Raw genomic sequence first — 14,498 nt, forward strand, 5'->3', positions numbered from 1 at the left:
TGGACAGGCAAAAAGGTCAAAACCAGATCAGAGTCCAGGAAGTACAGAGTGGCAGACAGGCTCGTGGTCAAGGCAGCCAGAATGGTCAGTCAGGCAGGAACAGGGTCCAGAAACAGGCAAGGGTCAAAATCAGGATGACTAGAAAAAGGAGAATGCAAAAATCAGGAGAACGGGAAAACCACTGGTTGACTTGGACACATACAAGACAAACTGGCACAGAGAGACAGGAAACACAGGGATAAATACACTGGGGAAAATAAGCGACACCTGGAGGGGGTGGAGACAATCACAAGGACAGGTGTAAAAGATCAGGGCGTGACCCAGACATATCAGCAATGTTTTTTAAAAAGGCAGTAAGGCTGAATGATCTGTTTCACTGCCAGAGGAGGCTCCGCCGATAGCCAGGTGTAGCAGTGGTAAGTATTCACTCCATGGTGCTGAAAGGAAAATGCCGCTGTCGGGAGAGCTTTATGGAGGCCCTAACTGTTTGTGGACACCGTTTGTCGCCGTTATATTGCATTTAATGTATTGTTTAGATGCATGCATTTAAAAAAACATTGGTTGAATTTGCCCCACCAAGATTTATAAGTTAAAATTGCCAATGGTGGTCATATCAACCAGTCTTATTGCCATTGAAAAAGAGACTTGGAATGATTTAGGTGTAGGCATACTACTACAGTACCTGTTCACGACCACTAGAGGTCAGCCATGCATCATATACAGAGTTGTGCTCAAAGGTGCTGATTGGTAGACTCACTGGTACATTCCACTTTGTAAAACACACTTTAATGCATTTAACCAACTTCAACCCCTTATGAGGGAACAGAAACAGGGTCATACGCTATAAGGGCACATAGGCCAACATATCTTAATTTAGGGTTGCTGATAATGGGGTAGCAGGTAAGGTTCTCAACCAGGGGAGCTAGGACCCCAGGAGGGCCTCAGAGAGCTTTTAGGGGGGAGAAAACATACAAATAGAAAATAGCTGCAGTAAGGACAAAATATCTTACATTTAATAGGAGAGTACTGTTTATATGGAATTGTTTTAAATATTTAAATGTTCATTTTCATATTTTGAGTGTTGACAATGAATATCAATCACAATTTGCATATACATTTTATCTCTGACGTAGGAGGTCCCCAGATTTTCTGAAAGCATTTTAGAAGGGCCTTGGAAAAGAAAAGGTTGAGAACCAGTTGCCAAGAGGTTCAGAAGGCAGACTAGTAGATGGAATGTTGCTGTTTCAAGCCCGAGCAGGGCATAAAAACTGAAATGTGGGAACTGTGGGAACCTGATGGCTGCTGGTCTCTGATCCCAGGTACCTCCTGTCATGGCCTAGAGCAAGACACTTAAGCCCTAAAACTGCTCTCCGTCCTGTGGCACTGTGCTCCATGGCTGACCCTTTGCCATTCCATGTGTGTATATGAGTTAGGCAGAAAACACATTTCTGTTCCTCAAATGGACAATGAAGTATCTATTCGATTCTATGAAAAAGTATCCTATAGCCAGCAGCCGCAGAGTAATCCGCTTTTGGGCAGCCACTTTTCCCCCGCAACAACAACCAGCAGAAATGGCCTGGATGGGAATTGAACCCACAACTTTGTTAATGCTAGTACCTTAGCCACTAATTTATCTGAAATGCTTCCATCTTGCCTGTAACGTATAACAAATATAATTTCATAATAATGCCAAAACCAGCAACTGGATCTAGACACACTGCTGTGCACAGGTTTTTCTCTTCCTTTTTTGCGTGCAAGCCTTGTGGTCTGCGATACTGCTGGTTTTCTTTATTGATTGAATGTCATTCATTGGCCAGGAGAGCACACTCACCTGAGGTGCGTTCAGTTCGCTTGAACATTTGCTAAGTTGCAGCACGGTTTGTACTGAACAACACGTTTCCCCAAAAAGTTATTGAACAGACTTTGAGGTACGTTTGCCACCGTTTGGTGGGTGTGCGAGGTGTTTCTTGAAGCAATGAGTGACATATTTAAAGGGCAGTGGCCATGCTGACAGCGTTCCACAACCCAACCCCTCCCTGTTTTTCAACTGGTCGTTCAGTAACGCACCGTTTCCATTCAATTAAAGGTTCCAGAACGTAAAAATGTACTGAACGCAGCCCAGGATTCCCCATTCAGCCCTGTATTAGTCCCAGAATAGAGAAGATTGAAAACCAGCAGTGTTGTGGACCTCAAGCCCTGTATCTGAGACTCTGTCAATAGCTTTAGGCCAGATAGTTTTGGCATTCTTATTATTTCCTTTGAAAAGGTTTAATGTCAATCAATATAAGCATACCTGAGTGTCCTGCATTGACGCTTCTTCTGTTTCATGCTCTGTATCATGCTATCATCAAAAGTATATAGGCCATGGCTATTACCAGATGGTATAGCCAATATTATAGAATTTAAAGGAATATGGCTATTGTTGCATTCAGTTCAGGGGCAGAGCTTAGCTTTCACCCCCATGGGTGCGAAGCATAGTCTGGGGACCCCTCCTGTGCGTAAAATCTTACTCAGTAAGGGCAATTGCTAACAGATTTCCCAAGTCGAACATGTACAAAGTATATTGCTTTTTAATATAATTTACTAATGATTTAAGCAAGTTGTATCTACCATGATGAACACAAGCTTATATTAGGCTACAGAAATGTGTACCCGCAGTTACAAGGTCCCAGATCTCTTTTTAGCTAGCTAGTTGGCGAGATCTGACGCTAACGCCTAGACAGTCACAGATTGGTTGGATCCAAAAATGCATTATGCAAATCCATGGCAACGGACTAATGCGCCAATGATATGGGTCTTAATATCTTAAACAAATGCATATATAAATCACTTATCAATTTCAAAATACTTATTTTCTAAACTAATATAGGGCGATAGGTAGCCCTAGTTGGCTGAAAGGTTGCTAGATCGAATCCCCGAGCTGACAAGGTAAAAATCTGTCGTTCTGCCCCTGAACAAGGCAGTAAACCCACTGTTCCTAGGCCGCCATTGAAAATAAGAATTTGTTCTTAATTGACTTGCCTAATTAAATAAAGGTTAAATAAAAAATAAATAAAATTAACAACATTCAAAACATAATTTTATTCATCTTGTGACAATTATATTCAATGACATGACAAACTCATGAGCCATATGCATGCTGGAACATATTGGGCACCTGGGTCCATAAGCCCCTCTCACCATTCCCAGATGGATATCCTGCTGAAATTCAGGGTTTGGACAATTATTAAGAATGTGGCTATTGAAGCTTATTCTCAATACATGTGCCTCTCTATCTCTTCGTTTGCCCCTCTTTGATTCCACATTGTCCCACCACCCATCAGTATCCTGCCCACTAGCACTGCCAGGCATGTGGGCATCTCTAAGCTAGGAGGCTCTCTCAGAGCACAGCCCTGATTATCTCTGTTCAAATGACTCATTTAGCCAAATGTACCTTGGTGGTCTTTGTGGTTAGCTTTGTGGTTTGGTGTGGAATTCACTGGTTTGGTGTGGAATTCACATTGATGATATATTTTCTCTAATTGCAAGAAACAGTGATATACACTATATATACAAAAGTATGTGGACACCCCTTCAAATTAGTGGATTCAGCTATTTCAGCCACACCCGTTGCTGACAACTGTATAAAATCGAGCACACAGCCATGTAATCTCCATAGATAGACATTGGCAGTAGAATGGCCTTACTGAAGAGCTTAGTGACTTTCAACGTGGCACAATCATACGATGCCACCTTTCCAACAAGTCAGTTCGTCAGATTCGGTCAACTCTAAGTGCTATTATTTTGAAATGGAAACGTCTAGGAGCAACAACGGCTCAGCCGCAAAGTGGTAGGCCACACAAGCTCACAGAACGGGACTGTTGAGTGCTGAAGCTCGTAGTGCGTAAAAATAATCTGTCTTCGAATGCAACACTCACTTCCGAGTTCCAAACTGCTTCTGGAAGCAATGTCAGCACAATAACTGTTCGTCAGGAGCTTCGTGAAATGGGTTTCCATGGCAGAGCAGCCACACACAAGCCTAAGATCAACTTGTGCAATGTCAAGCATCGGCTGGAGTGATGTAAAGCTCGCCTCCATTGGACTCTGGAGCAGTGGAAACGCGTTCTCTGGAGTGAAGAATCATGCTTCACCTTCTGGCATTCTGAAGAACTAATCTGGGTTTGGCGGATGCCAGGAGAAAGCTACCTGCCCCAATGCATAGTGCCAACTGTAAAGTTTGGTGTAGGAGGAATAATGTTCTGGGGCTGTTTTTCATGGTTTGGGCTAGGCCTCTCCAGTGAAGGGAAATCTTAACACAACAGAGTACAATGACATTCTAGACGATTCTGTGCTTCCAACTTTGTGGCAACAGTTTGGGGAAGGCCTTTCCTGTTTCAGCATGACAATGCCCCCGTGCACAAAGCGAAGTCCATACAGAAATGGTTTGTCGAGATCGGTGTGGAAGAACTTGACTGGCCTGCACAGAGCCCTGACCCCAACCCCATCGAACACCTTTTGGATGAATTGGAATGCCGACTGTGAGCCAGGCCTAATCGCCCAACATCAGTGCCCGACCTCACTAATGCTCTTGTGCCTGAACGGAAGCAAGTGCCCGCAGCAATGTTCCAACATCTAGTGTATAGCCTTCCCAGAAGAGTGGAGGTTGTTATAGCAGTAAAGGGGGGACCAACCCATATTAATTTTAATGATTTTGGAATGAGATGTTCGACGATGTCCACATACTTTGGGTCATGTAGTGTATAACATCCCTGTTAATATAGCCTAAATGCATAGCTGGGCCATTCTTATAATGATGTGAATTTTCTGTCCCCAGGAAACATCACTTCTTATTTAGTGTTAAATAGCAAATTAGGCTTTCATTATAAGGTCAGGTGTCCTTAAAACCACCAAAATATGGATATTAAAAGGGAATTCAATGCATTTTCAAAAAAGATTCACTGGATGTAGGTGTTTTTGCCATGTCCCCAGATGTTATTCATCAACTTCCATGAGAAATATAAGCCATAATACAATATTTAAAATCTGTCTTCATTATTTTATAGTCCTAGTTGAATTCTCTCTCATCAGTGACGTGTTTTTCACGATTATTGTATTTATTATTATTTTATTTTACATGTTCTGTGTGCCCCTGATATAACTTTCCACCAATGTCTTTTGTTGTAATTCTCCTTTAAGAAAACAACACGTCCTGCAATGACACCACATTCAGGAAGTGTCATTATTTCTTTGGTGGGAAAACAACGGTACAAAGCAACATAAATATATGCACTCAGTTGTATCTATTTTACAATGTTTCATGATAGTCTGTGTGCTCCTCTCATACATGTCCACCCTGTTAGGCTAAATTATGAAGAAAATTAACCCAATTACTAAATGGTAACATATGTTTGCTAGAGAAGTTAAAATCCTGTTCAATTGTTCCCCATTATTATAGCTCATCTGGCTCACTCACAGAGCTATGGCTAATTTAGGCTCCAAATGTCCACCCTGTTAGAAGTATACACTAACAGGTTGGAAAATGCACTTGAGCTTGACTAATATGTTTTGGGGGAAATCAAACGTTCTTTTTCTGATAGAATACAAAAACAAAAAACATACTTTCTTTTTCAAAAGTTATGAGGTCCAAAAGGCACCAGACAGTAGGAATGACCTTGCTAGGCCTAAGTAGATTCATAAATGGGTGTCCATTGTTAGGCCTATGCTCTGATAGGAGTGAAATCTGTCTTAAAAACGACATCAAACGAGAACATTTCCTTCTCTCTCCGTTTTTGTTACATTCTTTCTCTCTCTTACTGGCTGTGACAGATGGCGAGTCCCTCTTCCCTCCGGAAGGCGCTCTCTGTGAATGCGGGAGCATGTCAATCACCCGCGCTCATGTCATGACTCTTGCCAATGATGTGTCAGCCATATGGCCTTGCATCATAGCTTGTATGTAACCCACCCAGCCCTGGTAGAGTATACCACACTACTGTATTTGGGGTAGGGATAGCACAGCGAAAAAGCAGCGAGCTTGGCTTCAGCCGCACCTATTGAAGTGTCCATGCAGGAGCGGTGTGGACTTGGACTGGCCACCCGGAGATGGTGAAAACAAACGCGCTTTCGCCTCTCACCCAGCTCCAAGACCGCGGTAGGTTTAAAAATTTTTGGATGGCCCTCAACGAATTATGGAACTAACACCAACGAGAGAATTTATACAAAGGTTGAATGGAACATTTGTTATTTCATAAGATTTCTCTTTAGAGAAACTAGGCTACTGCGTATCTTGCGCATGAATGAAATGATATTATTCAACCCTCGTTGTTTTATCTCAAAGCAAGTGTGACAGAGTCAAAGACATAATTTAATCCTGCTCCACGCTCTTTATCCGAGCTATCATGTAACGCGAACACGGGAAGGGATTGATTCCATGCACAGCGCGGACAACTACATTTAATAACAAAGCCTTTGCCGATCAATTTGACATGCATATAGGCCCACTAAAGATCTACATGCATTATTCTATTCATATCGGAGGCTTATCGATGGCGCTTTGTCCTTTCGATTGAGAGGGGGTTGGGACTTTATTTTAAAAGTCCCTGAAATCGTATCTCCGTTTGAAATGGGGCCATTTCGGGACAAACTTGATTTGACAGAACCTAAAATCAAATGAAAAGGAAATCATGCTAAGCAGCAAATGGGATATGGTAAATGTGTGTCTGTGTGTCAGAGCATTATGGCCTGTTCTTACTACAAGATATGAAGGAGAGTGTGAGGAGCATGGTAGCGGAAAGAATTCTACTTTTCAATTCACATTACATCCTTGCCTTACCTTCGTTGTGGCTGGCAACGCGACATTCTTGGTCCTCAGCTCAAATTGACCATGAATATGACAGTAAAAACCACTAGCCAGTAAGCACAAACTATTCAACAATGACAGAAACGTTTCTTATAAACATATTTAACTCTTGTATAATGCAACCGAACCATATTACACTCTTGAATAATGCAACAATTCCCAAGCAGACAATTATAGGTTTTATATTCTTGTTTGTAGGCTACACGCATTACATTTTAGCTTCAAGACCAAATACAGACTTGCTTTATCAGCATGTCATTAAGTAACGTTAGCCTATCAAAAATGAAAGATTAACCCTGTCATACAATATAAACGGAAGCTACAGTAGGCCTACCTTACAACACTACAGCAAACCAGGTTTAATTTTGAACAATATCATGCAAATCATTACATGTTGTAATTGCGACTGAAAACGTGGGTAGGCTGTAACACCGGGAGTAACTGTTTATATGGAAGTAAATCAAATGCCTCAACTAGGGTCCAGAGTTGGTTAGGTAAGCTACCAGATCAGGAAAGACTCTGGGGCCCCAGGAAAACAACACCGCCATATAATGTCCAAAGAAGAAGCCTGAAGGAGGAGAGATTACTAGAAACAAACTCTGTTTACCCTTTTATCTGTGGATTAATTGTCGGAGTAGAGGACCTTGTGTATTTCAGAACAAATAAAAACCCAATGTTTCTATCCCAGGACAAATTAGCTAACTAAATTTCCATAAATGTATGCTTATTGACCTGTCCCCAAATGAATATAGTTGGTTCAGAGTTCGTTTTGATATTTAAACCTGTGTGTCCTGGTCGTGTCTGGTGTAGGGGGACAAAATCAACATGCGCACGCGGACGCACGCGCGAGAGCGGTCTGGTCAGCATGTTACTGTAAGCATAGCTGTCCAGAGCTGATTTGATCCTCTTTTTCCAAATCCAGATAACCTACAAAACTATAGACTGAAGACTTAGTTCTGCTGTGGCAGCCTGCTAAGTTTTGAAGGGGAAAGGGAAGAAAAGAAAGCTAAGGCTATTTTACAGCAAATCTGTCATGTCAGATTGGCATAACCATTTAGGCCATTCACACATGCGTAGAATCGGTTCTTATTCGATGTAAATAACAATTAAGTAAATTGTGAATATTATCAGAAATTTGTTTTAATTTGTGGGTAGGGTATATTCTAAAATTAGTCCACAATGTATTATGCCTGTGCTGGAATGTGGCCAGAAATAGTGTGAGTGTGGGGGGGGTGTCTACTCGCTGCACAATGTGACCCATGGGACCTGATGAGCACCGAAAAACCTGCTGTGAGACTGCACGCCAAGGCACGTGCACGGAGAATTGGGGAAGAGCTTAGTTGGTCTCGTGTGTCGCCCCTCTGTAGCAACCCCCTACTAAGATAAAAAATATTTAATAATAGCCTGTTATTTTTGACGAATAGCCTAATCAATGTCATTTTAGACTCATGAATTAACACGATGTCTAAAGTTCTTATAAGAACATTAGCCTATTCTATTAGAGGCCTATGGAACTTGGCTCAAGTGCACACATAAGCTATGTCTTATCCGAATATAGATGTATACCTATCACCAAGACCATGCACTGTCTGAAACTGCTTATAGTTCTCATCTGTCTTGTGATGTGTTTTCCAGTGCCACCATGATGACAAGGCTATTCAGCGAGGTTCTGCCGGATGTCCAGAAGCTCTCGGGTTGGGTGGAGAACAGCGAGGTCGAGGATTCCAAAGCCATTGAGGAAGACCTGGGTCCCTTGCAAGATGACGACTTGGATGATGGCGATGCCAGAGAGGGACGCAGCCGGGATCAGTCCGAGATGGCTGGGGATGACGACGATGACGTCGACGATGAGGACTGTGGGGATGAGAACGAGGGGGGAGACACAGCCGAAAAGCGCGGGCCAAAGAAACGCAAGATGACGCCAGCACGAATTGAGCGCTCCAAGGTGCGGCGTCAAAAAGCCAACGCACGAGAGAGAACGCGTATGCACGATTTGAACTCTGCGCTGGACAATTTGCGCAAAGTAGTCCCCTGTTATTCCAAAACGCAAAAACTCTCAAAGATAGAGACGCTGAGACTGGCCAAGAATTACATTTGGGCGCTCGGGGAGATCTTGCGCAATGGGAAAAGGCCAGATGTAGTATCCTACGTGCAGACACTATGCAAGGGCCTGTCCCAGCCCACCACAAATCTAGTAGCTGGTTGTCTGCAGCTCAACTCTCGGAAATTCTTGACAGAGCAGTGTCCTGACGGGGCCCGGTTTCATGTCCCCAACTCCTCTTTCTCCGTGCACCCTTACTCCTACCAGTGTTCCCGTCTGTCTAGCCCTCAGTGCCAACCCGGCTCCAGTCGGCATATGAGGGCCCATAACTACGGCTACGGCGATGCAGTCTACCCAGGAGCAATCTCCCCGGAGTACAACAGCCCAGACTATGGGGGCCATCACAGCTCGCCTGTGTGCGTCAACGGCAACTTTTCCGTGAGTCAACAGGAGTGTGGGTCGTCGGACACAGACAGGAACTATCACTATGCTATGCACTACTCCGGACTGTCTGCCTCGCGCGCCACTGCTGTCCACGGACTAGCGTTCGGCACATCGGGAGCGCGCAGCGGTTCCGCGCACTCTGAAAACGTGCCGCCGCCATTTCATGACGTGCACTTATTACACCATGACAGGACCCCGGTCTACGAGGAACTGAACGCCCTTTTCCACAACTGAATTCACCAAAACCCTAACAAACCCGCCGGACCCCTAAATACCCAACTAACAATCGTAATGTTAGGCTATAGTAGCCTACCCATTTTGACACTGGATGAGGTTTTTAGAAGACGGAAGGTGGGGTGGCAGGAATTGAGAGAGAAATACCAATTTTCTCAATGTTGGTTCTCTGTTTTATTGATGTCATTCCTGAATTGTCATTATGTACATTTTAAGGTATGTCAGAAATCAATATTTCCAATCAAATGTCGCCGTGTATGCGTAATGCGAGTGCACTCAAAATAAATTGTTACATGAAAGAAACATGTTATAAAACAAAAAAGAAAACAATATTTTATAATTATCTGACATCAGGTGATTGACCAAATATTAGTTATTTCTGACTTGAGAAATTGGGTCAAAATCTCACTGTATGCTGAAGGGCAAGAGTTCCACTATGGAATCACAAATGCATTATTTGAGTACATAACTGAGTTAATTAAACTATTATTTAAGTGACAACAACCACTTTCTGCATTAGGTTCGTTTCCAAATCCAGTATTGAAACGAAAGACAATTCATCATTCAACTGACCAAACGATTAATCCGCGTTTTAGGAATAGGCCTATAGCCTAGTATACTGTCCACTGTAAAAAAAAAAAAAAAAAAAAACGTTTCCAGGAGGATCCTTCGGGGTAATTTAAAGTAATGAACCTTTAGATTCCTGTACGATCCTTTAGGATAATTAAGGTTAAAAAGGTGAACCTTACATTTAATTTAAGAACCCATACTCTGCTATCAGTTCGTTTTTTTAACCGTTGTAGACATAAGGGATGCCTTGAATAACCCTTTTGAAAAGAGGGGTTCGTTTTGGAACCAGCAGTACGCTCCTGAGTAAATGGCGCTAGTGCGTATCATTTGAATGATGGAACTGGTTGTTTGGATCCTGGATGCTGATTGGTTGATATGCGGGAGTTGACGTGTTATTGTCATATTTCCACAGGCAGGGAATTCATAAACTTAATCTCCCTCGGAAAAAGCGTCTACACATAATTTTCCATTGCTACCATTTGGTTTGCAACAGTTGGGGGTTGTATAAACATACCTGTCTGCCTCTACAACCTGAGCAACAATTTATCATTTTACAAATGTGATCTCTCCAATGCCAGCAAAGAAGACGCGAGCACAACCAGAGCCAGGACCATGGACAGTTCTTCCACTCATGTGCCATCAACGGAAACGTCACTATTAACATTTTTTTTAATGTACTTATCCTTTATATAACTACGCATCACCAACTACCTTGGTTAGCTCGGACTCGCCAACCATAATAGTTTATGTCTATGTAGGCCTATTGGATATTTATTCAATCATTATTTATTGAAGTTATTGTCTCATCATTGCATCTCTGCTAGCTAGCTACCTGCCACTTTTTTGTTTAGCATAGTAACGTTGAATGATATGTTTAGAAGGAAAGACTGGGTCAATCCTGCCCCTGTCCAGTTAAGTTGTAGATAGTTTGGGTGCTGTGAGAAACTCAGCCTCCACAAACAAGGTAAGACACACACACACACACACACACAGAGAGAGATATGACGCAATCTAAGTTATGTTAAACTTGCAAAAATGAAAACATTCAGATGTTACGTCTGATATCAACTACTCATGTTGAATGCGTCTAATTTATGTATTTCAGGCTGATGTGTTGGGGCGGACTGCTTTGATAGAGAAAATTAACCTCAGCTAAAACACACACAGAAGACTTAATCTAGGTTATGTTAAGTTTGCAACCCAGGAAACTGGGTTGTAAACTTGACAAAAATATTTCAACCCATGATACTCTTTCAACATCTCTTTCCATCTTCCTCCCTTTAGTCCCTGTCTTATCCTGCCCTGTCCAGTTAAGTGGTGGAGAGTTCGGGTACTGTGAGCTGTGATAGAGAAATGTAGCAACCTCCACAAACAGGTAAACAGCGAGAGAGAGAGATGACCAAATGTCAGTTATGTTAAACTTGACCAAAAAAATTACAGATCAGATTTGTAAGATGCATTTGATATCTTATACACATGTTATACACGTTTATGTTGTGTTTATGTATTTAAGGCTGGTATATTGGGGCAGCCTGTTCTGTCCTCTGTATTTCAGACAATGTTTAAGGCTCTCTATGGATCTACAGAAAGGTTAGCCTCTAAAGTCTTTGGATGTATTTGCAGTGTGATTATAGTGTTCTGTCCCATTTCTTTGTCTTTCCAATACTAACTGAATAGTGAGTGAATTTACAGTGGGATTATTGTGTGTTCTGTTATCCTGTCTTTGTCCTCCATACTTTCCCTCTCCATACTGTCTTGTAATGTAACGATCGTCGTGCAGGAAGGAAGAAGTGGACCAAGGCGCAGCTGGGAGCGAACACGTTATTTATTACAGATTGAAATAACACGGTCAAAACAGAGATTACACGTATCGCTACTGCTCCAACAAAAGAGACAACCCACAAACATCGTGGGGGGAAAAGGAACTTAAATATGATTCCCCAATCAGAGGCAACTAGCGACAGCTGTCTCTGATTGGGAATCTACAGAACCCAACATAGAAATACGCCCCAAAGCAAGGCTATACCAAAACATAGAAAATAAACTATAGAAATGCCACACCCTGACCAAAATAGAAGAGTTGAATATGAATATTTCTAAGTAACAACCAACAACTTAAAAATATATTCAAATTATCATTATTATGTTGGACTGACATGCAAGTGTAACCAGTGGGAAATGGCTAGCTAGTTAGCAGGGTGCACACTAATAGCCTTTCTCTGAGCCCTTGAAGTAGTTGCCTTGCTAATAGCCTTGCCCTGAGCCCTTGAAGTAGTTGTTTCCCTTGCTCTGCAAGGACGGTGGCTTTTGTTGAGCGATGGGTAACGATGCTTCGAGGGTGTCAGTTGTTGACGTGTGCAGAGGGTCCCTTGTTCGAGCCCAGGTAGAGGCAAGGAGAGGGACAGAAGCAAAACTGTTACATTGATGCTGTTGACACTGATCACTGATTGCTGCGGAAAAGGAGGACTCAAACAAGGTTCAGAATGTACAGTCACTGGGCCGACACATTGCACACCCTTTAGTTTGTCCATTTTCATCTCACATGATTTTACATGAATTTTTCAAAATTTTGAAATGACTTCAAACAAGGTGCAGAATGTCCATGGACTAGCCTTATGTATTGCACAGCCTTGTTTGTGTACTGTAAAATCACGCAGTGTAACGTACATTTTTCATAGTTTTACATTTCAACAGCTCCTTGGTCATGTCAATTACACACCTAAGAAGCATGCAGTGGATATACACCCATATTGCATAACCTCTAGTCATGTGTCTTCTATATTGTTGTACATTAATATTAGTTTGACAATTTAGGGGGTTCAGTCCAGTGTTGTGTTTACCCTTTTCTTTAATATTCATCGATAGTAATTGGTAGTTCTAAGTACTTATTTTCCCTGTTTTTTATTTTGCCACGTTATTTAACAGCGGTACACAATAGGAGAGAGACAGATGATATCTCCTTTCGTCGTTAATATCAACCATAAAGGAAAAGGGTAAAGTACGAGAGTCATGCTGTTAATTGTCCAAAGCAGGGATGGAGAGTGAGCTAGTGAGGTAGGCTGCAGTGGGTTTGCTGGTCAATACATATACTGAACATGAAACCACAATAATGGTGACCAGATAATCAATGAATAAAAATTGAATATTGACAAATTAAACAGAAATTGTAGACCTTTAATTTTTTCCAACATCTTAACAGACACTTAACTTCAATTAAGTATGAAACATTTCAGTGTTAACTTCCTCTTTATCCCTGGTTGATGTACATTTCAGAGCCTCTTCAGTGTGGATGGGGTATAGCATACATTTTCAACAACAAAGACTGCACTTCCAGTTTGTGTTCTTTACTCTGAACTCTTTTGTCTTCATTCCTAGGCACAGCACATAGAACCACCGTTGACATGCAAAACATTCAATCTAAAGCAAAACAAAGCTTAGCACGTTATTAAATAATATCAAATATCAATTCAGTATGACGAATTAGCCATCCATTGTCTTACATGCCGTCACTGGTGTCAAAAGATTATAAACATGTTAAATAAAGTTACTAACCCAGTCAGTCTTTGGGCCACATCCAGGTTCTTTATCAGTGACACAAATTAAGCAGTTGTTGGCTTTGTTGAACTCTGAAATCATAGGCATGAACTGAACATATGGCTGTCCCACACAACTACATAAAAATAACGAATTTACATTTACTTTGAATTAAATGTCATTATATACCAGACATTTTTAGTATATCTTCAGACATTTCTTTTGGCAGTTGCTCCATGTGTTTTTGAAGGTTCCATATCAATTTGGGAGGGGATGTTGGTGAAGTTCTGTGCAACTTCCTTGGCCATCTACACCAAAAGATAAAATTGAGTTTTTGACCTAATTGTCACATAACAGCTAACCATTCATTATTGAAAATATAACTATCAAACCTGCATTACAAAGACCCAACAGCTGAAGGTGTCCTGCTGCATGGTGTGAGTTATTTCCCCTCCTTTCCACTTTATGTCCACCCAGTCGTATTTTCCATGGCAGGATCTTCTCATTTTGAAGTATTCTCTTTTTTATGTAAACATAATGGAATTCTGATTAGTTATAGGCAAATTAATACACAGGCCAAAACTGTATTCTGATTTCCTTATCACTATAATCTAGTAGAGGTAATTTCCTTTATGCCCCATTCTACACACAGCCTAAATTATAGGCACAGAACCATTTACAGGACAATAATAAAAGTAGCATATAGGATCCAACCCTATCACAGAGTGAATAAATGTAGAGCGTTTGTAGACTTTAAGAAAATAATATTAAGTGACAGTTTCATCAGTACGTGCTTAAAGAAAGTCATATCACAAAGATCACAGATGACAGTGCCCATCA

General features: G+C 41.6%; 1 protein-coding gene across 2 annotated transcripts; it reads left to right on the top strand.

Moving 5' to 3' along the window:
* Positions 1–342: 342 nt before the first annotated feature.
* LOC106578342 (neurogenic differentiation factor 2) lies at positions 343–13,784 on the top strand. 2 transcript variants are annotated; one of them, XM_014157037.3, is made up of 2 exons: positions 343–416; positions 8,471–13,784. In XM_014157037.3, exon 2 carries the CDS (start codon positions 8,478–8,480, stop codon positions 9,552–9,554), a length of 1,077 nt encoding a protein of 358 aa, XP_014012512.1. In that variant the 5' UTR covers positions 343–416; positions 8,471–8,477; the 3' UTR covers positions 9,555–13,784. The 2 variants fall into 2 exon arrangements, with proteins under 2 accessions (XP_014012512.1, XP_014012511.1); XM_014157036.3 differs by lacking the exon at positions 343–416 and adding an exon at positions 5,886–6,127.
* The last annotated feature ends 714 nt before the right edge of the window (positions 13,785–14,498 follow it).

The sequence above is a fragment of the Salmo salar genome, chromosome 19, assembly GCF_965601325.2.
Source record: "Salmo salar chromosome 19, fSalSal1, whole genome shotgun sequence".
In the NCBI taxonomy this organism is placed as follows: Eukaryota; Metazoa; Chordata; class Actinopteri; order Salmoniformes; family Salmonidae; genus Salmo; species Salmo salar.

Excerpts from the sequence above, each read along its gene's own strand:
- LOC106578342 (XM_014157037.3), top strand. The coding sequence starts at position 8,478 with ATGATGACAAGGCTATTCAGCGAGGTTCTGCCGGATGTCCAGAAGCTC.